General features: G+C 38.1%; 1 protein-coding gene across 10 annotated transcripts in view; it reads left to right on the forward strand.

The window, feature by feature from the left end:
* Window positions 1–24,661, forward strand: part of ZNF536 (zinc finger protein 536) — a 344,840-nt gene that overhangs the window by 199,284 nt on the left and 120,895 nt on the right. For all 10 annotated transcript variants that reach the window (XM_032121776.1, XM_032121778.1, XM_032121779.1 and 7 more), the window contains one exon: window positions 14,610–14,762. In XM_032121776.1, the coding sequence (XP_031977667.1) occupies window positions 14,610–14,762 (153 nt within the window). The remainder of the gene's footprint in view (window positions 1–14,609; window positions 14,763–24,661) is intronic.

Consider the following 24,661-nt stretch of genomic DNA (forward strand, 5'->3'; position numbering starts at 1 on the left):
ACCTCCCTGGTATACCCTGGCTCCGAGGGAAAGGTTGGTTTGCCATTGCTCCCTCAGATGACCATGCTGAACAAAGTCCCTGACAATGCCAGAGGTGATGGGCTTTCCTGTGATGTTGACAGTCAGCTGCCCCTAACTGATCTTATGTTGGTGGTTGCCTGTCATCAGGTATTTAAACACTTGATGGCTAGCAGCTTCTGCACCACAGATGAAAACCAAAGAAAGATCTGGATACATCCTCCCTCCTATCTATAATTCTGCTTTGATTACCATGTTAAGATGCATATTTTTTAGGGAAACTTTACAATAATGATTACTTATGTAAAGTATTCTCAGCCAGAAATCTTGCAAAGTGTTATCAGAATAAATATGTGGAGAATATATGTGTTTGGTTTTATTTATTGTAATAGCTGTGGTTAAAATGTAGATCAGACTGCTGTTTTGGATCACAGTCTTAGTTCCAAAAATTGCATCATCATAGGTGGATTATATCTGCATCTTTTCAAATAGATGGCAGAGTATATTTCTGTGCTGTTTTTCCCTAAAGAAAAATTGAAAGATAAGAGGCAGGAGTTTCAAGTAACATCGCAACATTTAGTTGTCAAACTATGAATGGAAATTGCCATCATAGGGACTGTGTGTTTACTTTCCTACTTCAAAAAACCTGTGTGAAAATGTAACCAAGAAGAAAGGATTTTTTTTTTTTAATCAAATAATATCTTAGTAGATGAGCAGTGATTCAACATAACTAAAACAAATATTAATTGAAAGGAACCCTAGAACACAAAGGAAGGATGTTGCTGTTTGGTGAACAGCACTCGCTGGAGCAGTACTGCAGATGATGGACTATCCAGCAATTATTTCTGGAATCAGTTCTGCTGATCAGCAACACTCATCAGTGTCCTGTCTGGTATCTGAGCTGCCTTTCTGAAGTAGCATCTTCCCATCATTTGTTTTAAATACACAGTTCTACTCTCCTGGAGTTTTACAACAAAAAAATGGCAGCAATAAGGAGTTACTGTTTGTTTGTCCACCCTTTATTATAATATTTCAGCATCTATCAGCAAGCTCTACTGCCCAGTAGTCAGCAGAATCTCTCTTTTGAAACAAATACCTATGACCCTTATGACTGCGCAGCTCTCTGTGAATTTGTAGCCATAAAAGAACCAGTGCTACTAAAACTGTTGAAATTATTTAAGTTTCATTTGACCAGTTTATGCTGCCATTCACCTTTCCTCAACCCCATGCATGACTTTGTTAGGTTGGCCAGTCCCACTGTAGACAGCTTTCAAATGTAATCGGTTGCAAGCCAGTTTGTTATGTACCAAATTCTGTGTGGGCTTGCCAGGCTATTGGAGGGGCTCCCACTACTGCCATCCTAAAAAAGCATGGAAACATGTGTCTCCACAAATGCAGGAGCCTGCATTCTCAGGGTTTAAATCAGTCTGTTCTCTGACATGGTACTTATTGCAGAGCATCTCAGTGTAAACCAGTAATTGACCAAAATTAGAATCTGAAGATTCTCTGACTTGCAGGGGAGGAGTTTGGGTCTAAATCTCTGTATTTATGCATTTGTTCATATTTTGTCAGATTCAGAGATATATTTTGTACATATCATTCATAGGCAGTTTTGTCAGAGAAATTCAAGATGTTGAAAGTTCCCTATTGGTACAAATTTATATGATCTGGTTGCTGTTTTCATCTTATATATTGCAGGAAATTTTACTACTGTTCAGAATAGTGAAAATCTGAAAAAAGCCTGCTCTTCTTCCATAAGATGTGTAATAGTCAAGATGCACTTGTGAAATTTCTATCTCTTAAATATGAAGCATTTCTGTCATCCAGAGGGTCTAGAATGAGTTTTAAATAAATATGCCCACTTTGAAAGATGTTATTGCCAAGTCATTTTCTATAAAGACAATGTTACTTTGTAAGAGTAAGGTTTCCCCTACTCTTTCCCAGTAAAGATCTTCTTTCCTGCATATCTGACTTCTCTGAGATAAGATTTCCTTGTGTCAGCATTTAATGTCACATGAGCATTAACAGCCTGGGAATTTCATGTTGGTTGATGGTTACAGAGTGGTCAGTGCTCCAGAAGGTGCTGATCAAAAATGATGAAAAACACGGGAAAGGCATTCAAAGTGATGGGAACCAAACACTCAGCAGAGCAGAGACTTAAAGGCTGTGCTGTGTTAGGAAGCCATTAAGTACCTGCTGCTGCTTTGGGATGTGTGGGGGAACAGATTCATCTCCAGAAATAAGGAGATTTCACCACAGAATTACTCTTTCCTTTCTGTCTGCTCCAAGATTCAAGAAATTCTTTGAAACTGTGGAAGAGAAGGCTGTGATCCAGATCAGAAGGGTTGACTCTATTAGCTTTTTTCTTTCTTATTCTTGGTGTTATCCTTGGCTGCTTACTGCTAAGAATTTTATTTTACAGAAAGTGAGCCTGTGAATTCATATTTAAGATAGTGCTATATGCCTTTGGCTGTCTTCAAGAGAGTACGTCAGCACCAAATGCACTTGACTGATCCCAAGTATCTGTATGCATTTGCAATAGCATGTTACAAACTCAGTCCTGGGATGGATTTCAGTGCATCTTTATCTGCAGATTTTTGCTGCCAGATGTGTTTCCTGTACCTCACTATAGACTTCTTGATATATGGGGCCATCAATCTGATGACGACCTGAATATTTCCAGAGTGTTTTACAGCATTTCTGTTTTCCAAGATGGTCGATAGTTTAAGTCTGGCCCTCACAGGCATGGCAGAGGAGCTCATGAGAACATTTTGGCTGAATTTCTGATGATGTTCATGAGGTAGAGGAGCAGCAGCTGCTGTACTAGTAACAGAAAGAGAGAAAGACTAATTCCAGGGCAAGGCAGCTTTCAAAGGCAAGTGAGCATCATGTGACTGTATGTGTATAATTTAAAAGAAAAAGAAAAAAGCTAGAACTTCAGCACAGCCTGTCTCTTCAGTATATGAGAAGTGAAGCAAATGAATACGGCCTTGAATACACTTTTTAATTTTTCAACACTGTATTTTGCCAACTTTAGTTCACTCTGTTGACTGTTCAGTCAGACCGTTTTTAAATTAAAAAGGAATACATGGTTGAATTATTTATTAAACAAAAGGTGCTTCCGTGCATGCAGACTACCTGGGTTTTGAATTTCTTTTGCTGTTGGAATTTGAAGAAAGTGCATTGCTAATAAGTTAAGAGATAGAACAACTCTTCTTCTTCTAAAATAAGTCTTTCTCTGTGTCTGAGGCAGACAGTAAGATAACTTGTGTCTGTCCAGCCAGAGAAGAATGCCTGATCTTCATTCAGATGTCTAATTTTGACCTTAATGTGAAGTTGTTTCCTCAGGTTGCTAGGCTCCATAGAGACTGAATTTCTGGTAGGGAAATGTGTTTCCAAATCAAGCCAGTCTGGATCATCTCCTAATTTTATAGGCGCTCCTGATGGGTTAAAATATGTATTTATTGGTGGATTAATGTGGAGGAACTGTAAGTAAGTGGAAGAAGGCTCACAAAAACTTTGTACGTTGTTACCATCAGCCTGTATGTCCCTGGAGGTTACCAGTTCACCTTCGGGTGATAAGGATCTTGTACAGTGACTTTGCTTTGCTCAGTCCCCATCACCGCCTCTGTGTTGGTGTTCCAGGTTGGTGCACAGCCAGTGTTTCTTGTATTGTGGCCTCTGAGTGCCTGATCTTTTCTTGTCCACTTCCCCAGAAGTAAACAATCACCAGCTTTTGGACTAGACTTTCTGGACTTTAAATTCCTTTGGCTGATGACTGCAGGGAGAACATTCAGGCTGGGAAACTCAGAAGGGTGTTCCATCAGTCGTGGGACTGTGGTCTCCATAGTTTGCTTAAAAAGGAGTGGGCTGTTTTAGCTGGTATTGGAAAGGAATTAACATGCTGAATCTGAGGGAACAGCTGTCCAAGAGGTTGGTATTTCTCATCACTGATGTGGGACTCGATCACCACCTAGGACCCTAGTGAGCTGCACTGCGAAAGGCTGGTCATGGCAGCAAAGAGGCTTTAGAGAAAGGTTGATGAGACCTGCCAGGACTCTGAAGAGCTCCCAGTCACCCCAGTGTGTGGAGAGGGTGGTTGTGAACCCGGAGATTTTCTGTGGAAGGAAAGCAGTGAGCAGTAGCGAGTGTCTGGGCACACCCTGGCTTTGATAGCTACAGATGGAGACCTAAAAGATTGCAGGGCCACAGTCCAACACCAGCACATGTAAAATAAGGCTCAGGATTTAGATAACTCTGTTCCAGCATACTGACGTGCGTGGCCACAGTCCAACTCCAACACATGCAAAATTAGTTTCAGGATCATTCCAGCATACTGAAGCCTATGCCTAAACCAGTTATTGCCACAAGCTCAGCTAAATCAGAGGACAGCATTCAAAATAGTATTTTTTTCTTTTTTTTTTTTTAACCAGAGTAGTTCAGATGAAAAAAATTTATATTTTCATAGTAGAAAAGGAAAACTGGATTATTGATATATCAGCTCCATAGGCAGCATTTCAGAATTTTTATAGCCCACAAATAGCACGCTATGGTATCTGTGTACATTAAGGCTATTTTACAAAACATGGATATGAGTTGACTTAGTAATGTACTTTTTGAGATACATTAGTATAAAACAATTAATGAGTCCATTCAGATAATATCATGTTCTCAGTATTCTCACAGTACACTGTTAAAGCAATGAGGAAAAAACTTATACCAAAGAGTTAAAGGATTCTTTCTCAAGATTCAATGTAATGAATTTAATCAATATTTTTCCATTACAGCAAAACTCATGTATTTAACATATTTTATTTATAGAAAAAGGGTGCTAGTAAAGTAGATTCAGCAGTTTAGAGTTGCTTGTAAGTATTTCTTCAAATACAGCTCTTTTCTTTTTTTGTGAGATAGATAAACAAGTTGGAATTTATACTCAAGTGGCTTGTACCAAAGAAGTTAAATGGGAGAAAAATTATCTACAAAAGTATTTGTATTAGCTCAAAGGGGTCATTTAGTTTGAAAGGAGCACTGGAAAGTTAAAAGTAAGAAAATACAGATACTGGAAAAGTCTCTCATATCGTAGTCCAAATGTTGTAACAAACACCATGACATTATTCACTCTTTAGAGACTCTGTCAGCACCTCTCTAATCAGTAATCTGTAAACGGAATGAGAGTCTTTAATTCTTTCTCATTTTGTTGAGGGGGAAATCAGTAATTTAGCTACCTGTACAGTTCTTTTTACATGCCTGATTCTTTTGTTTTTTGGTTGTTTTTTTTTCTTGCATCTACAGAAAGAATTCTTGTGACATTTTAAATAATTTATGCTTTTCTTTTGTAGAATGAATTTTTATAAAATCTGATGACCTGCTACTGGCACTTTTGTGCTGATTTTTCCACTCTGTGATAAGATAATAATAATGAAAAAGGGTTTTCTTAAACAATAGTATGCAAGAACTTACCCCATGATACCTGATGCCCTGAGAGCTACTTATAATGAAGGCAGATCTGTGGTTCTCATTTGAAAAAAATATTTGTTTTTTTGATTTTTTTAAACCCAGCAACTGAGGTTGAAACTTGGCAAGTATAATTAATAAATATTTCTACATATTATACAAGCACTCAAAAGATTTTAAAAAATATTAATGGATTTAGAAAACTACATGGAGATGGGTGTTAATTTGTAGTTTTTAGAGTCTCAGGGGCTGCATTATTGGGCACATGAGAAGAACCTAGAGAAAACAGATTCAACAGAACTCTGTTCCACCCAGGTTCGTCATCTTTCCTGTGGTTTGCTGACACCATCTTGGGTTTGCTTCATAGTGTAGCCTGTACACTGTGCCAAGTGGTTCTGTTTGTCCCACGTGTGTTTTAGGAGCAAGACAGAGGTTATGGTGAAGCACACCTTACTGCTCTGGTTTGTAGGGTTGTAGAGTTGCTAACGTGGAAGAAACAGGGTAGGTATGGAAGCAAGAAGAAGGTAATCTATTCATTCACAGAAGTCCAGTTAATGGCTATTTTAGTTGATTAGCTAGCAACTTCATTTTCTCCCTCATGAAATTGCCTCCACAGATCCTTACTTCTGGAGCTTAATCAGCAGTAGCAATCCATCCCAGGAGTGGGAGATCAGGAGTACTTAATTAAAGAGGGACTGTAAGGCAACTCTCCCAAATTGGATATCTGATCTAGCCTTGGCATCAGGAGAGCAATGCTAGGTAAAAGTGTTTATCAAGCTCCACGTAGCCACTCTGCAAATCTCAGAGATGGGAATATGATGCAGACAGCTTGTAGAAGCTGCTATAACCTGAGTAGTATGGGTTTTAAGGCCATCTGGTACCTGAACACCTGCCTACAAATAACACATACAAATCCAAAAGATGGTCCAGTTGGATAGCCTCTCTGCTTAGATTCCCCACTGGAATTTTGTCCAAAAGCAGTATACAATCTGTATGAAGTTTGGAAAGACTTTGTTCTCTCTGGTCAGTAATCATGTGCCCATTTCAAATTTAGGTGACAGGATCAAAGCTAATCCAGATGAGTCAAGGGTTTGGGTAAGAAAACTGCTGAAAATCACAGGCTGCTGTGCACACTAAAACTCCAGAATATTCTAAGATTGTTTTAAGAAAGGGAGGGGAAAATCATATAAAGTATGTCAAATGAAAGGTTTGGGAAATAACCTTGCTATCAGAACTATAATTGGACACCAAAGGAAATTTTGAGGATAGATAGCAAAGACCATTGGCAAAATAGCAAGGAAAGAGCCATGAATATGTATTTAAAGCCCAGCTTTGCAGGTCCAAAAGGTAAGTATCTGCTTTGCTTGTGAAGACAAACATTATGGACAGAGGAGCACAATAGGGTGTCCTGGCAGCCCAGATGTGCTCTTCTGAAGAAAGCAAAAACTAGCACATGCTAGATAAATGACATTCTGATAAACGGCAAAGCACATTCGCTTCTAAGGCCACTGCTTTTCCTGTGGAGAGATTACACAAGTCTAGTGGAATTTCGTGAACCTCATCTAGCAAACTAGGTGATTTGGGATCAGAAGTGCTTTCATCTATACAGTCAAATTAAGGAAGTGGGATTTCAAAGTCATGATTTTGGAGTGGCAGATCTGAAAAACCAGTGAAGGGGTTGGATGGCGGAAGAGTTTTGCATGTTAAGAGCTTCGGAAAGAAGTTTGGCATTCTGTGATTTTGAAACAAACTGCCAAAAATGGTGTTAGGGGCAATAATGTAGTGGGGAACAGTGTAGTGATCCATGGTCACTTGTCTCTAGCTCTGCTCTCATTAGGTAGCTAGAGGTTCCAGGAGCTAGTAGTGACATCAAAAAAGTGAAAACTCTTTAACCAAAAACAAGCACTCCATGACTAAGCTCTGTGTATTTCTGATGTTCATTGAACTCATTGAAGGACTGTGCACAGATCTGACTGCATAAATTTTGCAAATTATACCTTTTAATTACACTGTTTGTGCATGTGCATGGGATTTTTATAATGGCCTTAAGAGTTGGAAGCACTGGATGAAGAAGTTTGATATGCCTGCATGTGCATATATTTAAAAGAAAAAACCTTTTTCAGCACTCTTTTCAGTTTTATTTTGATTCAATTTTATCAAAACTAATATTTTAATAATATGACGAAATCCAAATGTAAGTGTTGAGGTTACACTGAGCTCAGTAGGGCTGGAGAGGTGTACAGTAGTGAGATTAAAGTTTGAACCTTACTTTCTTCTCATGCTGAGCTAAGAATATGTGTGATGGTTTGCAGGATAATGATACTTAACTGTAATCTTCTTGAGGCATGAATGGCATTCCATTGATTTTCTACAATTGAACTTGGTATTGCTGATTAATAAAACAATAAATACAGAAAATGAACTATTTTGTGTTTTATTAACAATTTGCATTTCTTATAGTGTTTCATTTTCAATAAGTATAAAATCATACCCTCAAATGGTAAGATGTAATTGCTGATCATGTATCTCTTTGTTCCAGACACTTTTATAAAAGTGTATGTATTATGTATGATGTGACCTTCAAATGTCATGAATGCGCTGTGCAATAAACTGTCAATATTTGTGGCTATAAGGTACTAGATGACTTTTACAATAATTGGAACAGCTTTATTAAAAGCTTGGATCACTCAGCTGGTTAAAGAGAAAGACACAGGCCAATGTTCATCTGGGAGTTTCCTTCTGCCAACTGTTAAATGAAAGATATTGTAAGGTGCTTAAGATGTCTTCTTAAAAAAAAAAAACCAAAACAAACCAAAACCAACAAACCAGTTAAAAAGGTCTCACACAAAAAAATATTATCTCAAAAAATATTATTTTTCCACCATGCTCAATTTTCGGTCAAAACTGAGCTCTGTCAGCTCAGTTTACAATGGCAAGTAAACAACACCGTGTTTTAAGTGCTAAATCTGAGTTTCTATGTCTTTTGGTCACACGGTTCTTCAAAGAAATGAAGCAGCTAAAATGATGTACTCAGAAACTGTGTTTGATCTCTGATTATCTTAAAAGGTTTTAAAATTATAGAAAAATTTGAAAAGTAAGACTGCTAAGAACTCCAAAAAAAAAAAACCTCTGTAGGGAATTTGATTGAAATGAAAAGAAGAGGATAAGAAACATTTTGTGATTAACAAAATCTTAATTTTGTTTAAGTGTTCTATTAATGTCTCTCTGTGTTGTATATACAGACTCTTGAATGTGTCTCAGAGTACCACAATGAAAAGCATTAAGTTATAACCAGCACTGCATACATACAGTATTGCCATGCAAAGTGTTTTGAACCCATGGGGTGTGAAAATCACCAATCTTCAAGTGTGTTGTGTTCCAGGAGTGGACTCAAGGTGTGTGTGCAGCCACCACATCACCAGTTACTAAGAAGTTGCTTAGAATATTTTGGCTCCCTTCCTACTGAGCTCGAAATAACACCCAGCTACTTCCCTGCAGCCTGAGGAGTTGGCTGTGACTGCCATTTGCCCACTTCTCAAGCAGCAAGTCTTGCCACACAAATGGTTCTGGGCATCTTACTTCAGTTTGATTTAGACTGTACTTTAAGTTGAACTCTGCCAGTGACTATTTGTTAGCAGAGGCAGGGCAGTTTGTGCCTGTTTGTCTGTGTGGTTCTGAGGGCTAAGAGGGAATTTTCATGTCAGATGTGGTATCTTTCTATTTACCAGTGGAACCTTTGTATAATCTTTATTTCTAATAATACAAACAATGTGAATGCTGCTTTCTCACTAGTAGGCCTGCTTTCCAATTCTCTTCTAAAATAGCTCTGTGTTTAAACAAATTCTCTGCCAATCCATAGTAACAGTTTAAGATTACCATATATGGTCATTATAAAACCTAAATCCTTGATGAAACAATAGAGACAGCAAGTTGTTCCTGACCTAAGACATTAGTAACTCTTTCTGGAGGCCTAAAATATAACTGTAATATTTAGTAATATTAGAAACCTTCATTTTAAGCCATGAACTTCACTAGTAAAAAGTGTAGTGACATCCATTAATAGGGTTCTAATTTCAAGTTGTGAGCACAGGGCCAAATTCTGTTCTCATTTACATCGGGCGATACTAATTGAAGCTACTTCAGGTAGCAAGAAAAATATGATTAATTATATCCCTAATTATGTCCCTATTTTCCACGACTTTCAGTATTATTAAAGCTTTCTCTTAGGAATAGGCAAGAAAGGTAAAGCATGTTTTCCCAGAAACGTGGCATATCCTGTGCTGCTTCGCAGGGAATGAGGTGGTTGAGTCCAGGCATACTTGCACAAAGGTGACAGCAGTGACAGGATTAACACACTGAATATCTTCTAACTCCTTTCTTGACATTAGATTTCCTGCCACAGAATGGGCTAATCTGGGTGGTTTATAGGTAATCAAAAATACCTGTGGTCACTACCACTTCTCAATGCACCATGTTTCATTAACTTTTACGGGCCGTTCTGAAGAACTGCAGATATTTTGAATTTCGGAAATATATGAAAACCTGGGATTGTGTGTGGCTTTAAAGGCTTCTTTAAAGGCCACATTTTCAAAGGGTTCTTTAACAGTGTCGAAAATTGTGCAAGAGCAAACACATACTTGTAAGTCTGATTACCTATTTTGTGAGTTGATTACCTTTTCCATGTGATTGCCTGTTTTTGGCTAATTTGGCAAACCTTGTGTCGACAAATTCCAACTGACTTCACTGATGATTTAGTCTTCCTGAGGGCTGCAATTTAGCTCCTTTGAACATGAAAGCACCTCTTTGTGAATCCCTGCACTTTCACATACACACAGCAAATAAATACTCTGGTGAAATTTATGGAACATGTATGTAGATGTTCCTTTCAGAATTTGGCTGCTAACATGACTGAAGTCAGTTCAGCTGCCTAAACAAGTGAAAACGGTTTTCTAATCATGTTTGTAGGCTCATCCCAGACAGGTGGACCAGTCATACAGAACATATATGGAAATGTCGAAGAATTTTTTTTCCTTTTGCTCTTCATATGACTGCCTAGATAGCTTCTGCTTTGAGTACACAGATTCACTGTCCACCTGAGCTTGTCTTCTCTTTTCTGGCAATATCCACTGAAGTTGGCATTTCTCCCCTGTGACATCTGTATCTGTGTGCTGAGGGCACTGCTGCCTGTGGCCATGGCTCATTTCTGGGTAGACCATTTCTGATAACCAGTGGTAAGATATCAACTGTAAAAAAGGATTCACTGGTGTCTTTCTCACTTTCTTTTAACCTTCTACTGTAAAAGTGCTCCTGGCTCCAAAACTGTTTGTTGGTATTATCTGTTTCTGTGGAAACTTCCTTTTTGCCTGTGGCAGTGATGTGGAACCAACCTGATCACCCTGCTAGATGAGGAGTAGTGGCTTTTAGACCCTCCTCTCCTGAGAACTGGGCATCTGTCTGAAGAAGGGCAATCCCTCAAATACTGATCTTATGGATTGGTTAATTTTTATTTCAGTCAGCATGGCAAACAGATTTTCTCACATTTTGGCCAGATTGGCTCTTTGGTTATGCAGTTAATTGCCACCTTCTGATATGGATGTTGTAGTGAACTTTCTTTCTTTGCGTTTGGCCCATGAGAACATGCGCACAGTCAGTTATTAAGTGCAGCTGAGACATGGCTTGAAAGAGATGTCCCCATCATACCTCTCCAGAAGCTGCTTTGTGTCCGAGTTCCTCCGTGTCCTGTGTCAGGGAGCACTATCTGCCTGGCCAGCAGGTACAGCACACGGAGCAGCGGGGGACTCACAGCTGTTCCTTGCCCTTAGACTGGCACAAAGACCAGTTTCATATACAGAACTGAACGTTGCTTTTTCCATTTCTGTCCCTGGCTTTTGCTGTGAACAGACACTTTTAAAGTGAAAGGAAAGCTCAGCAAGAGTGAGTTGAGAGGCAAGGCTCAGAAGTCTTACATCTAGTATGTACATCTACATCATAATTTATTCTCTTATTTCCTGCACTTGAATCAGGAAAGGTTGGGATGGGCAGGAAGATATTCAGGATGCTGACCTGCCTATAATGGAAGTGGATAGTAAAAAAAGCAGTGCAATCCCACGTGCATCAAGTGCACATCATATAGACGACATAACTCAGGGAACCGCAATGGCTGTAAGATAAGTAACTGTTCTCTTTCCTTCCTGATCTTTTATCCTCAGAATTGAGAAGCTCCCAAAACCATAGCTCAAATCCTGAGTAAATCATCAGTTAATTTGTGGAGGCCAATCCTAGTTCTGCAGATCTGTAAAACTACTTTTTGCTACATTTTTTGCACACTTTAACAGAGCTGAGAGTTTCTGCTTGTGAAGGGGCTTTCAATAACAGGAGAAGGGGACATCAGAGGTGTAGAATACATGATTATTTGTAGAGCTGAGGATTTCCATTCCCCACATATTGTGATGTTGACATAGTCCTGTATTCACCAGTTGCTTCTTAACTTTTTTCTTGCTGGTCTCTTATTTTTTCATCCTTCATTTTCCACAGATCACTTTTGAGAGACTCAGTAGCAGAGAGACTTGGTAGCAGTCAGTGAGACTTAAACACATTTTAAAGCTGAGCACATTTTAAACTTAAGTGCCTTGATAAAGAGGTACAATGTGCCCAAGTGGGGCCCTAATAAGAAGCTGGGTTAGCATTTGGTGGGGAGAGTCGGCAGCCTTGAACATATCTTTTCATTGTTTGAAATAAAAGAACTTAGATGTAAAGCTGCTCATTCAGGTAGTGATGGCCTCCAGCGCTTCGGTGGGCTTTGTAGGCAGAGGAATTCAAAAGAAAACCCCTCAGCCCAGCTTTAAAGTCTTAGGAACGCTTTCACTGTGGGAAGAAAAATTCTTCAAGGTAAGGCCCCTGTTGGAGTAAAGCCTTTGGAGCTATCTACTGTATGTCTACTTAAATCTAAAAGAGAACTCTTCAGACCACCCACATCTTTCTTTGCTTCATTGTTGTTTTCAGTTTGCTTTTTCAGAGGGATTAGTGCTAGGGTAAACTCCATCATCTTGGTCCCTTGAAAAAATTCAGTTTTGTGTAAAGTGAAAATTAGACTCTTAAATCTGCAAAGAGAGCTGTTCATCTTACAAATTTATTCTTTTTTATTGGGCCACACATACTCTAGATAGAAAGATAAAAGGCAAATGGATAACAGGCCATCATTTAGAGTGACATATAGCAAAACATAACTAGTAGACTTATTCAGTAAATTCCTCCTGAGTGGCTTGTTAACTTTATCTATATATTTATCTATAATGCTCATATAGTATTTATTGAAAACCAAAATAAAATCCTGCAGTTTATCATCATGCATTCTGTGTTTTGCACTTCAGAAAAATCTTTTTGCACTCAGGAATTCATTTTTGTTCCCAAAGCAGCTTAAGCCATAATTATATACAACTTTTGAGGAGTAAAACCAGAAAATCTAAACTCTTTAGGGGTATTGGAATTATAGACTAACACCTATGTATGTTTTCCTGGACTCACAAAGACAAAATAAACTCCTGTAGTATGGAACTTTATGTACTTGGAGATAATTCAAAATGACATTTACTAGCTTTCTAACTTAAATATTATGCTTAACTTGCAGTCTAAGAACAGTCAGAAAATGTTAAACAAGAATGTGATGTGAAGCTATCAGATTTGCCTTTTGAAAAGTAGTAATAGCTTGATTTCATACATGACTGAGATAAGCATTTATATATATATATACACATATATATATATTTTAATAGTTCTATCATCCCCTTCTTTCAGCTTTAAGCAAAAAAATTTAGAGGAACTATTTTATAATACATACTGAAATGCTTGTTAGTGTTACCTTTTCCAGAAATGTGGTATTTGGGTCTCTGCTACTGTGAGAATAGATTTTATTAGAGCCAAATGTTTAAGTCTTTCTTATGTCCCATTACTTCCATTTAAAAGGCAATGCTGTGTAAACTGCACTATGTTTCCTGACAGCTTTAGTTACATATCAAATGGGTAAAGACAGAACATTTTTAGTCAGTAGTTTATGGTTGAAATAATCAAGATTCTGCATGCAGGTTTTAACTCTGTGCTCCCCACCTGGATCTAACCCAGATAGCTCAGTTCTGCATGGGGTGTGATGCTGTGCCCATGTGTCCTGCTCCCGATGTGCCAGCAGTGTCAATCCGGGTCACAGTTTCAACATTTGCCATGGTTTTTCATGAAATCATCAACTGGTGCTTATATGTGATGTTACATGACCCTCTATGTAAGGGATGATGGATGAGTCTTGTGTGGTTTGAATAATGACATTTTTTTTAAATGCCCTACATTTTTTGCAATTTTTATGTCAGTCTTTTGTAAGTTATTTTGTTCTTTGCCTGCTTGGATAAAAGCAGCTCACTCAAGATGACTGAAATGAATGTTTCTTTATATCAGGAGAGAGAAGTGGTGTCCTGGAGTCTCACCCATTGTGTTATGATGCAAAGGGTAAGTGTAGCTGTGAACACTGAAGGAGAAAACACAGGAGCAGCGGGTGAGAGGGAGATGGAATTCCCCCTCATCTGACCAATTTTTTTCATTGTTTTTCACACGATTAGGTCACTCTCTAGTTTGCCTGTTGTAATTCCAATGCTGAAATGTTGCAGAGGAAGCTGGTTAGCTTTGTGTGTAGACATTGCCGCTGCTGTTGGACCCCCCCCGTCACTGCAATTCTGTTGTTTTAGGAGGTTTTAATACACCGGTGCAAACTTTTTGCCTCTAAAAGCCTACAGGTTTTCACAATACTTATAAATTAAATAGATTCAACAAAACAACCATCTCAAACTTTTGGGGAAAAAATTAATAGGGACTAAGCAAAAGAAGGAATCAAACCAGCTGCTGACACAGCTGTTTCTTTTCTTGTATAATTCAGTATATAAAGGTACCATATGCTGCTTAAAATGATGATAGGAAAGATGAAATAATTTAAGACAATAACAAGAAAATACATGAATTGTCAGCATTCTGTCAGATTTCAAGAATGAAATAGACAGGTGTAGTATTGACATGTTTAACTTTGTGTTGTGTTAGCAGTTTTAGTGAGAACAACTTCTGACGTGCTGAAGTGATGTGAGAACATTTCTGTGTTGCAGACATTGGAGAAGAAGCTGGGAGATCTGTAGGAGTCCAGCAGCCAGCTTTACTGAGAGACAGGAGCCTTGGTTCTGCCATGAAAGACTGTCCATATTGTGGAAAAACTTTCAGAACATCCCACCACTTAAAGGTCCACTTGAGAATACACACAGGTGAGAGGAACAAGTGAGCGGAGCACTGTCGGCATGAGCCGTGTGTGTGTGGGGGTTAACATAATGTGTGTCTAGGAGCCTTAATTCCCACTGTAGATTTGGACTTATTAGTTGGAGAAAGTCTTTTGAGAAAGATGTATGACAGTCTTAAATAAAAGCACAAGGAATGTGTTGTTGGATAAAGACCACTTTAATAGAATCATCTTTTCCCAGTTGAGGTTATTTCTGTCTCCTTCCCTGCTTCATCACTGTTTCCTTCAATTACCCTTGTCCTTCAATAAGCATAAGCCTATTGGTTTCAGACTTAGTTATACTAACTGCTTCAAAGGCCTTTCTTAGCATCTGCTTAGGGATTCTGTATGTTTTTCTCAGTTACTATTTTTGTTCCATTTAGCATACTCATTTTTAACCTCTCGCTGTTCATATGAATGCATCAGCTTCATGGATCTGCTTTTTTTCTCCCCACTAGAACTCACACAACTTAGTACTTGTAAGTAATAACACTTATCATGCTTTGCACCATGGTAAAATTTCCCATATTTTGTTTCAGTAACAATCACAGCATTTTACCCTACAGAGATTTGCTACTGGTCTGGATACTCACTTTGTTTTGGTATGTCTCTCACTGGGAGGACTGCTCTCAATCCTAGTTATTTCTAGCCACTCCACTTAAATTATAATATTTTGTTTGCTTGAGAGTACATATGTGCATGTCAAGGTTCATGTAGAGACACAGTATGTGTTTAAGAAGACTTTATCCATAATTAAATTCTGACATAAAATGTTGTAATCCCCAGGTCCTGTTAACATCATTTGAAATTCTGTATATGGTCAATAGGATCCTGTTTTTTCCCAGAGTTAATTGTCATGGTAGGCTTTGGGAGAGTATTTAAAACTGGAGATTTGGGATACTTCTTTTTGGAAACAGACATAATGAGCCCCTTAATTGTGGAGTCATTTTCTTTTTCAACTATTTTAATTGAATTTCAGAATTTTATTACTACTTTCCTAATAGAAAGGTAAAATAATTGCATGAAGAAATACGTTCCAGTTATACCTCCTACTTGAAAAACTTCACTTTTCATTTTTATTTGACTGAAGTACCAGATAAGCAATGGTTTCCTCCCTTCCCAAAATCAGCAGTCATGTTTCTCCTATGTGCTTGCACAGATCGAGTACTTAATGTTTGGTTTGTGAATGTGAGGCCTGATTTTGAAAAATTTAAAATTAAAATTATTTAAAGGAAAAAATATCATTGTTGAAATGGGAAAGTTTGTTCACTGTATTTTTTGTTCTCCTTTCTTTGCGTTGTGGAGTAGGAGTATACCACACTGAAATTTAAAATTTGGCAGCCTAATGTAGTTTGTCTGATTGGATTGCAAACCATTTAGGGCAGGAATATTCTTCTCTGTGTGTTAAACTTTCAGGGGAGGAAAAAAAAGAAGAAACCCAGTGAAAACCCAATTTGTGTGCTCTCTAATGCAGTAAAAGTAAAGAAATGGTAGTTATTTTATTGGAAAATAATCTTGTAACTATGGAGTTTAAAGAGTTTGACATTTTTAGTATTTGAAAGGCAAAGAAAAATTCTTTATAATAAGATGAGGTTACCCATCTCTGCATTTTGTTTTATTATATAGTGATCACTTTGTTCTTATGTTAAACATGGCAGTGATTACATATTTGGTATTTGTGCCTTAGAACTAATGGAAAGTAAATTAATTACAATGGAAATATTCCATAAAAATCGCATATTAATACTGACTAAAGAAAATTAAAACAAGAAAAAAACCCTGTATAATATAACAAAATCTAAAAAAAAAACAAACCAAAAACCTATGGAAACAACATTTACAATATATTTAAAAATAATTATAATTTTAAAATAGGTAAAGATCAATTTCCATTAGGTTGAGAACAAAGTATTTGTAAATAACGACAAGAGTACATTTAAGTGAAGCAATGTTTTACATATTGAAAATGATCCTAATAAATAATATAAAAATGTAAATTGGCAAATTACTAGAGTTATTAAATAAAAAGTTGATTTGCTCTAAGTGGAAATGATGTAATAGATACCAGTTATTAAACAAATATTGGTTAGCTTATACTTATCAGGGACAGTTTCCTGCCTTTTATGTCACACTCTGTCTTTATTATATGCTTGGATCATATAACTGGCTGATAAAAAACACTTTACTGTATTTCTCCACTACATTAACTCAATTACTGTTCTTGTTCTCACAGCACCTGTTTGTTAGAGATGAGCTCAAGCAGTTCAGCAGAAGTCAGGCTCCTTCGAACATCTGTGTGTTTGGAGGCACACGACTGGGTTGGTTTGGTACTCATGCCAAGACCAGACCCAAAGCCTGATCCAGCCAGGAGGTGCTTCTGTGGCAATTGGCCCAAAAAAGCTGGAGAAGTAGCTTAATCTTGCACAAGAGGAGGAAGCTGTGCTCTGTTTTTGAAGAATTAGCCAGTGGCTTGGGTTGCTTCTTTTTCTGTTGGATATTTCTTGGTTGCAACCTACTCCACACTGAGTCCCAGTTTCTGTGTAGTTTGCTATCACATAACAAGCCTGTGAAGGAAAGAAAAAACAAATCAAAGTTTTATTTAGCACACTCAGTTTTGTCCCAACACAAAAATGTAGAGGATTTTTCTTATCTAAATCAGTGATATTCAGGCAGGAAGAGCTTTAAGGGGAAGATAGTAAGATATGATTTCTGATTGTTCCCATGTGATAAGAGGAAAAGGGCATAATTACATGAAATCAGTTTCTGCTCTTTCTTGCTCTAAAAACAGTTGATGGATGAAACAGTTCCCTGGGACAGCCCCGAATGAAGAGAGGAAGGATTTTCAGGCCAAAATGCTTGCGAGCCTTGGGTCTTAGAGAGGACAGACAGAATTCTTCATGCCCTCTCAGATGAGCTCTTTCTGCTGCCCGGTGAGCCGAGGTGGGCTGTGCTGCCCCCGCAGCTCACACAAACTCTCTGCGGAGGAGAGGCAGGACAAGGGCAAGGCGTGTCTGTGCACAGCAGTGCAGAGCAGATGTGGGGGACCTGCCCACTTTGGGAGTCGGCCTCCCTGCTATAAAATACAGCTGGGAGGGTTGTGACACAGAAATCTTGGAGATGCTCAGTCTTTGTGAAAAGGAAAACTGAGTATCTCAGACCTATAATGTTCCATATGCAGGTGCTTCCAGAGCTGTCATTTTGCCACTCTGGAGGCAGAAACTTAAGGTCCTTTCATTCAGGGGGCTGAGCATCTCCTTTGTGTTCCTGAGCACTTTCAACCCCCTTGAAACACAATAAGTGGGTGTGGGTTTTACATTGCATGCCTTGGCATTTGGATTGTGTAGAAATATTTAAGTGTAAAAAATTAAAATTTCTTACGTTCTATCTTTGACAGGGGACAGTCCTACATTTTATAGGAGCTGTTTTCAGATTGGCTCTAGCACCTCTTGTACCTTGCATTAGCCCTCAGAAGCTACTGCAGATGTAGACCAGTTTGAGTTTGTGCTGTCATTAATTGCTCAGGTATATTCCCAGAATGACAGAAAAAATGAAATCCCTTGAGTAATGAAAAAAAGGATAATGTGCACGAGCAAAGGAAAGATGGTTTGGATTGTGTTAAACAGAAGAAACCTAAGAAAGAGATGAATAGGAGGAAGAAACTTGGCAGGGTTGTGTCCATTGACTGAGAGTATGTTACAATATGTGTGACACACATCTTGCATATATTAGATGTATTATATGCATTTACAGTGTTACTGCATTTTCCCTTGGAAATGTGACTAGCCAATTTTAAACCATGCTTAGATGAACTGATGAAATACAGTAAAAATGGTGCTGTTTTAAATGAATTCAATTCACATTTCCTTCCTAAAAAAAGACTGCCTGTTGCCATTCTCTGAAGGCGCTTGTAGTGGGATGAGCAATATGAATAATTAAGGAAAATGGGTATGTGTGCTCCAAGAGGAGACAATTTTGGTATTGAACATCCTTTATTCTTACATTTCTAAGATGAACTAAAAGGACTTTTCATTTCTCTGGATTCCTCCAGATTTCCCATCCTTAACATTGTACAGCATGCCTTTTCTCCTGTCTTAATGACATCCCAAACTTTTGTTGAAAATAATTGATTGAATTTAAATTTCCTTAAAAGTTTAAGAGGTAATGTTACAGTATAAATTTCCTACCAAACACTAAGTAGGGAAATATCCATTAGTGAAATTAACTACAGTTTCTAGGTAGCTAACAATGTGCAGTATACAGTAGGGCATGGCTAATGAACACTGCAGTGGGTGATATTTCATTATACAAATTAATGCTCACATTTTAATGGGAAAGTCACATAATGAATCTCAGCTTCAGTGACAGCAATTAGAGACACAGATTGTCCCCTTCTGGACAAGGCACTGTTTAGCAATAAGCAGCTGTGTAAAAAGTCTTCAGGTTTACAACGTATATATATGCTTTGGGGGAATTGTGTACAGTTTATATTAATGTACTGAATCTTCCCTGCAAAGTAACAGCCATATTTATCTCTCTGCATTTTAACTAAGTAAAGACATGTAAAAGGACTAAATAAATATTGCAGATGAGATATAAATAAAGGAAAATATTCAATTATAAAACTTTATAAAAATTAAAATATTTTATAGTGACGGCAAGTGCACAATTGAAAAATCTTTAATAAAATGAATCAGAACCATCAAAATTCTGTCCTATTACAGGGTAGGGGTAGTTTCATCTTATATAATAGAGAAAAATGACTAGTAAAGGAAAGTAGTAAAGAGAAAAAGTTAACTAGTATTTCTGACAAACAGATTAATTGTGTGGTGAAACATGTGCAGGATCCAAAAATAATCCTACAGAACCTTTGATATTCCATTTGGTTTAAAAAGTGTGAAGTGAATGATTAGAATGATAAAAGAAATTACCGTGTAAGAATAGGCATAATAATGAACTAATTAAACCATACAGCAATTCATTTCTAAAATATCTACTGCACAATGGATAAAATAGGTTATCAATAACTGTTTCAATGGTAAAATAAAAAATGCTGGAAAATGTTTTCAATATTTTCATTAAGCTGTATTCTCTGGAATTATAAGATGTTTGATTTCATTTGCTTTGCATGAAGGCAAACTGTAGCTTGTTAAGAAACGTGTGAGGTTGAATTGCAACTCACATTGTCCCTGAGTGACTGTCACAGCCCCGCTGCAAGTGGGGCAGCCAAGTGTTTGGGGTTGGGGTTCTTGCCCTGGTGCACAGCTGTCACTGTGGTGGGGAATAGCACCACGAGGAGCAGAAGGGCATAATCCACGGACAACTCATGAAATCTTATTTAAAAGCTCAAGGGGAGCATTCAGTGGGGAAAGGGAGTGTGGGGTGCAGAGCAGGGGTGCAGGGCAGATTTTTAAGAAGCTGTATGTTAAATATGAAAAATTAATAAAGAAGCTCACAGCACTAAGTTTAAATAGATCTTGAAGAAGTACAGAAATTTGATAAGGGAAACTAAAAGCAATAGTAAAAATATGTATATGGCTATGAGAGTTATGGAAAATGGGGTAAAATTCTGTATATCTGGCAGGCTAAACAATTGGTATCTTGCTAATACTGGTCAAGAACAGACAAGAAATTATCAACCATGGTATAGAAGACTAAATACTCTTCTGCTGTGTTCTCAGAAAGAAGCATGATGGTTTTCATAAGCATTTTCCAATGATACAATTGCGCTCCCATTAAGTAATGAGGCTGTTATGCTGTAGCCCACTGCATTTTAATATTTTTTAGAATGAATGAGACTGGATAACTTAAAGATAAAATCTTTAAAACCCTGACTGAAGAGCTCTCCAAATCGTTAAAGTTCATTGAAAAAAAACCCCAAAAAACATCTTGGAACATAGCGCAAGATCCAGAGCACTCATGGTGGTAAAAAAAGCTCTGGCTATTCTTGTATTTCCCAAAAAAAAGAATATTAAGACCTTGAAATTAGGACTACCCTGACATAAATTTGGGGTAAAATTGCAGAATGAATTTGTTAACTAACTGAAAATTGGTAGCATAGTTAATTTAATTTTATTTTATGAAAGGAAGTTTTATCAAGTTTCTTCTCATAAAAGTAGCTTGTTCTATATGACAGTCCTGCCAACAACAACAACAAACAACAACAACAAAACAACCACACTAAAAATCCCCCAAAAATCAGTATACAGATATGAAATGGCACATAAACTCCCGGTTCCACAGCAGTGCTTTCAGCTCCGACTATTTGGTATTTCATCATTATTTGGAAGACTATATAAAAATCACTGTTGATAAAATTTACCAATGGCACAAAAATGGTAAGATGCTAAAAATCATGGGGAGGCACTGATTAGTCACTTAGTCAAGTGGGCTCTTTTCAACAATATGAATTTTAAATCAGCAATATGTAAAGGAAAAAATACTAGAGGTACTGATGAAATGGGCCTGGGACTGTGGCAGGGAAGCAACAGAATACGAGCTGTTAGTTGATTGCTAAATCTACAGATGTAAACACAGTTTTGGACTGTATATAATTGCTTTGAAGTTGAAATTTCATCAAAGCTTTAGTGGGTACCCATAATTTAAAAGGACACTGAAAAGTTAGGAAGGATGTTCCACTCAAGGGTGAGAGAAGGTGAAGAAGTGACTATTTTGCTGTCTGCACATACCTTCCTCAGGAAATAGACTTTTTAATTTAAAAAAAATCTGTTCAATCTAACAGGGAAAAATGTAGCAATGTTCAGTAGTAGGAAGCAGGCACTGGACAAATTCAAGCTAGAAATAAGGCACACATTTTGATCAGTGAAAATACATAATCAGTCAAACAGTTTACCAAGGGACGTGTTGGAGTCTTATTCACTGCTATTGTTGAAACAAAACTTTTTTAAACTAAAACAAGTAAGTTTTGTTTCAAAATGTAGTTATGCTCTGATGCCAGAATTATCATGTGAGGATCTTTGGCTTGTGTTGTAGAACAGATAAGACTAGATGATCATAATTGTCCCTTCTGGCCTTAAAATCTGTAAATCTAGTTATAAGCTGGCTGTGGTTTCCTTGCACAGCCCGTAGCAGATGGTTCCCCTGACCAGTAGGGTCAGATTTTGTTCTGAGCAGGACTGGGGATCTCCTGCACAGGTTATACAGCTGGGTTGTTTATAAACCTGCTATACAAATAGACCTGTTTCTACTGGGCAACATGTCTGTTTTCAGTTATCTACCAAGTTTTTGTGCAGATTTTACAAGCAGCATTGAATTTTTATTGTTTTACTTTATCCTGATATAAAATAGTTCCCCTGAGATATCTTGTCTCTTGTAAACCAGAGCAGTAGGTAGAGCAGAACTGTGATTTTGCTGCCCAGATAAGGTACTCCTATAAGATTTTTTGTTTCCATTAATTGTACATGCTGGAATGTTCTCTCATCCTACTCCATTGTGAAAAATTTTGCAGGGATGCAAACAGGGCCAGAGAATTAGCAAGATCAGGGTGGCCATTGCCTTTGTGAACAATGAAAAATGACTCCTGGATATGAAATGCAGAAAATTATTTTGAAAAAGTCATGTTCCCTCACTCCTACATGGCAACGTTAATTTATGTGAACTGATATTAAGTGTTAAATAACTCATCCAGACACTGCTCTTGGCAATAATACCAGGGTAGTCATTACACTGGCATGAATTCTCTGAAACCTTTCCTCAAAGTATGAGACACAAACAGGTTGTCTTCTAACAAGAATCATAGCCTACCTCCTTGTCCCCTGCAGTGTGCTTTGGACATATACTACTGCATTCGCTGATAGAATCCTGAAAATTAGTGTCCTTTGGGTTTTCCATTGAAACTGGCTTGGTTTGAGGTGAAACTGGGATTTTTCCCACAGCAGTTTATAACTCTGTTTTGTCATTTGTACAGGGTCTTACACAGGGTGTAGCTGGTTATTAATTTGAATGGATGAAGTAGCATCTAAATAACTGCACAATTACTGAATTTAGGAAATACTGACAGAGTAAATTAAAAAGATTCAAAGATGATTGACTCCATCCTACTCCCTTCTCCCAGTGCCTGCCCTTGAAATAGCAGCATTTAAGACTGCTTTGAAGTAAACTAACCACTGCCAGTATTTGGATCTGGAAGAGAAGAGTGAGGTTTTGAATAGCTCTCTTTCATCAATGTTATTTGGCCAGTCCTGTGTTGCAAAGGTGGCACAGTGTGTTACTACACTGAGTTTAATTTCAGACCTTCAGCTTTAGATCTCATTTCTAGCCATGCAAGGGGTGGGAGCACCACAGAGGCAGCACACCAAGGCTGGGTTAGATCTGAACTTTTTATCACACTGTCTCAGTCAGTGTCTTCTTTCAGTCCAATGCTTATGGCATTGGTGGCTAGCTGCGTGCAGATCTCTGCTGAAAGGAAGCTCACTCCGTGGAGAGGCCTTAGAGCAGAAAATGGAATGACTTCAAGGCTTAGCAATTCAGAATAAGAGTATGTTGTGCCCAGGGCTTTAGACTGGAGGTACTTTTAGAAGTACAAAATAGAACTAGTATTTTCTCTAGGTAGCGTTTTTTAACTTACTTGTTCCCATTTTTACATATGGATACTGCTTTAAGCAGTTTCTGCATGTTTTTAGCAACATCAGTACAGCCTATATTGCAAATTTCTCCTTCTCCCTGCAATAGTTCTCCAGCAGTTGACACAGTGCCTGCAATGCTGGGACACACTTTTTGATGGTGCCACTTGATGTGCAATGCAAACACACTGAACTATCATTAGAATAAAAGGAAGTGCTCAATATAATTGTGTTAAAGATTTCCGTAAAGGCATAGGGGATGCTGAGGAAGAGCTTTTCAATTAAGAGGAGTGAAAATTCAAAAGTGAGAACATTTAACCCTGTAAAGTCTGGCACTTGTTTTTCACCAGTCTCATTATGTCTTAGGCAACACTTGAACTACTTAAGTCATGGTAGAGGCCACTCGTGACTGCTGACAGTAACTGGTGGGACAAGTATCAGAACAACTGAAAGTGGCTCAAAAAATACTGCAGCGTGCAGATGCTGTAAACCCAGCATTCCTGTCTGTCCCCATTCTGACTGGCAGCACAGCTGTCAGAGTTTGCACACTCCCAAACAGCCCTGCAGAAATGCAAACAAATAGACAGCCACTGTCTTTTGTCCCCTTGTCTCTACACTCAAAGGCCTGCAATGGGGTTGTGTGTGCTCAGGTGTCCACCTGGGACCACAGAAGCCCAGACAGGTGTGATCCATTTCAGGTTCGTGGTTCAGTAGGAACTGGCTTTTTTTGCACAACTCCCACTAAACGCAGCCCCTGCTCCTCATCGGTGAAGTGCCAGAGCTTAATTAGGTGATTGGGAAAGACTCAGAAGTTTCATTGAAATGTTTAAATCTGATTTCTTCTGTTAAGCTGTGTGGACTGAGGCCTAAAGCATGAACCATGCTAATTACTACCTCTCCCTCTGCTGAGCACCTCTTGTTTGAGGTTCTGTGCTTTTCTCCTCTAAAAAGGTCGACTGATGTGGTTTGATATAAAGCTCTCATATCTCACCCTTTAGCTTTAGGATTACATTATGGATTTAGAATTTCCACTGCTTGTAAGGTACTTGAGCCCTGGCTGGACTGCAGCATGTATCCAACCCCTGTTCATGGTCAGTGAGCTCTCGTGCAGCGCTCCATGGCCATGGGAGTGTTCCGGGCTTGCATCTCATTAGTAAATTCCTGCGATCACTGAGAGCAGCCGCTTCCCAAGTATTTACCAGCCCTTCAGTTGAGCCTGTACATTAAATAACAGAAGTTTGAAAGCCTTTCAGTTTTGTTTTTAGCAGATTTTGAGGTTATTTGAAAACGGATAAATTTCCAGCTGGTT

The sequence above is a fragment of the Corvus moneduloides genome, chromosome 12, assembly GCF_009650955.1.
Source record: "Corvus moneduloides isolate bCorMon1 chromosome 12, bCorMon1.pri, whole genome shotgun sequence".
NCBI lineage: Eukaryota > Metazoa > Chordata > Aves > Passeriformes > Corvidae > Corvus > Corvus moneduloides.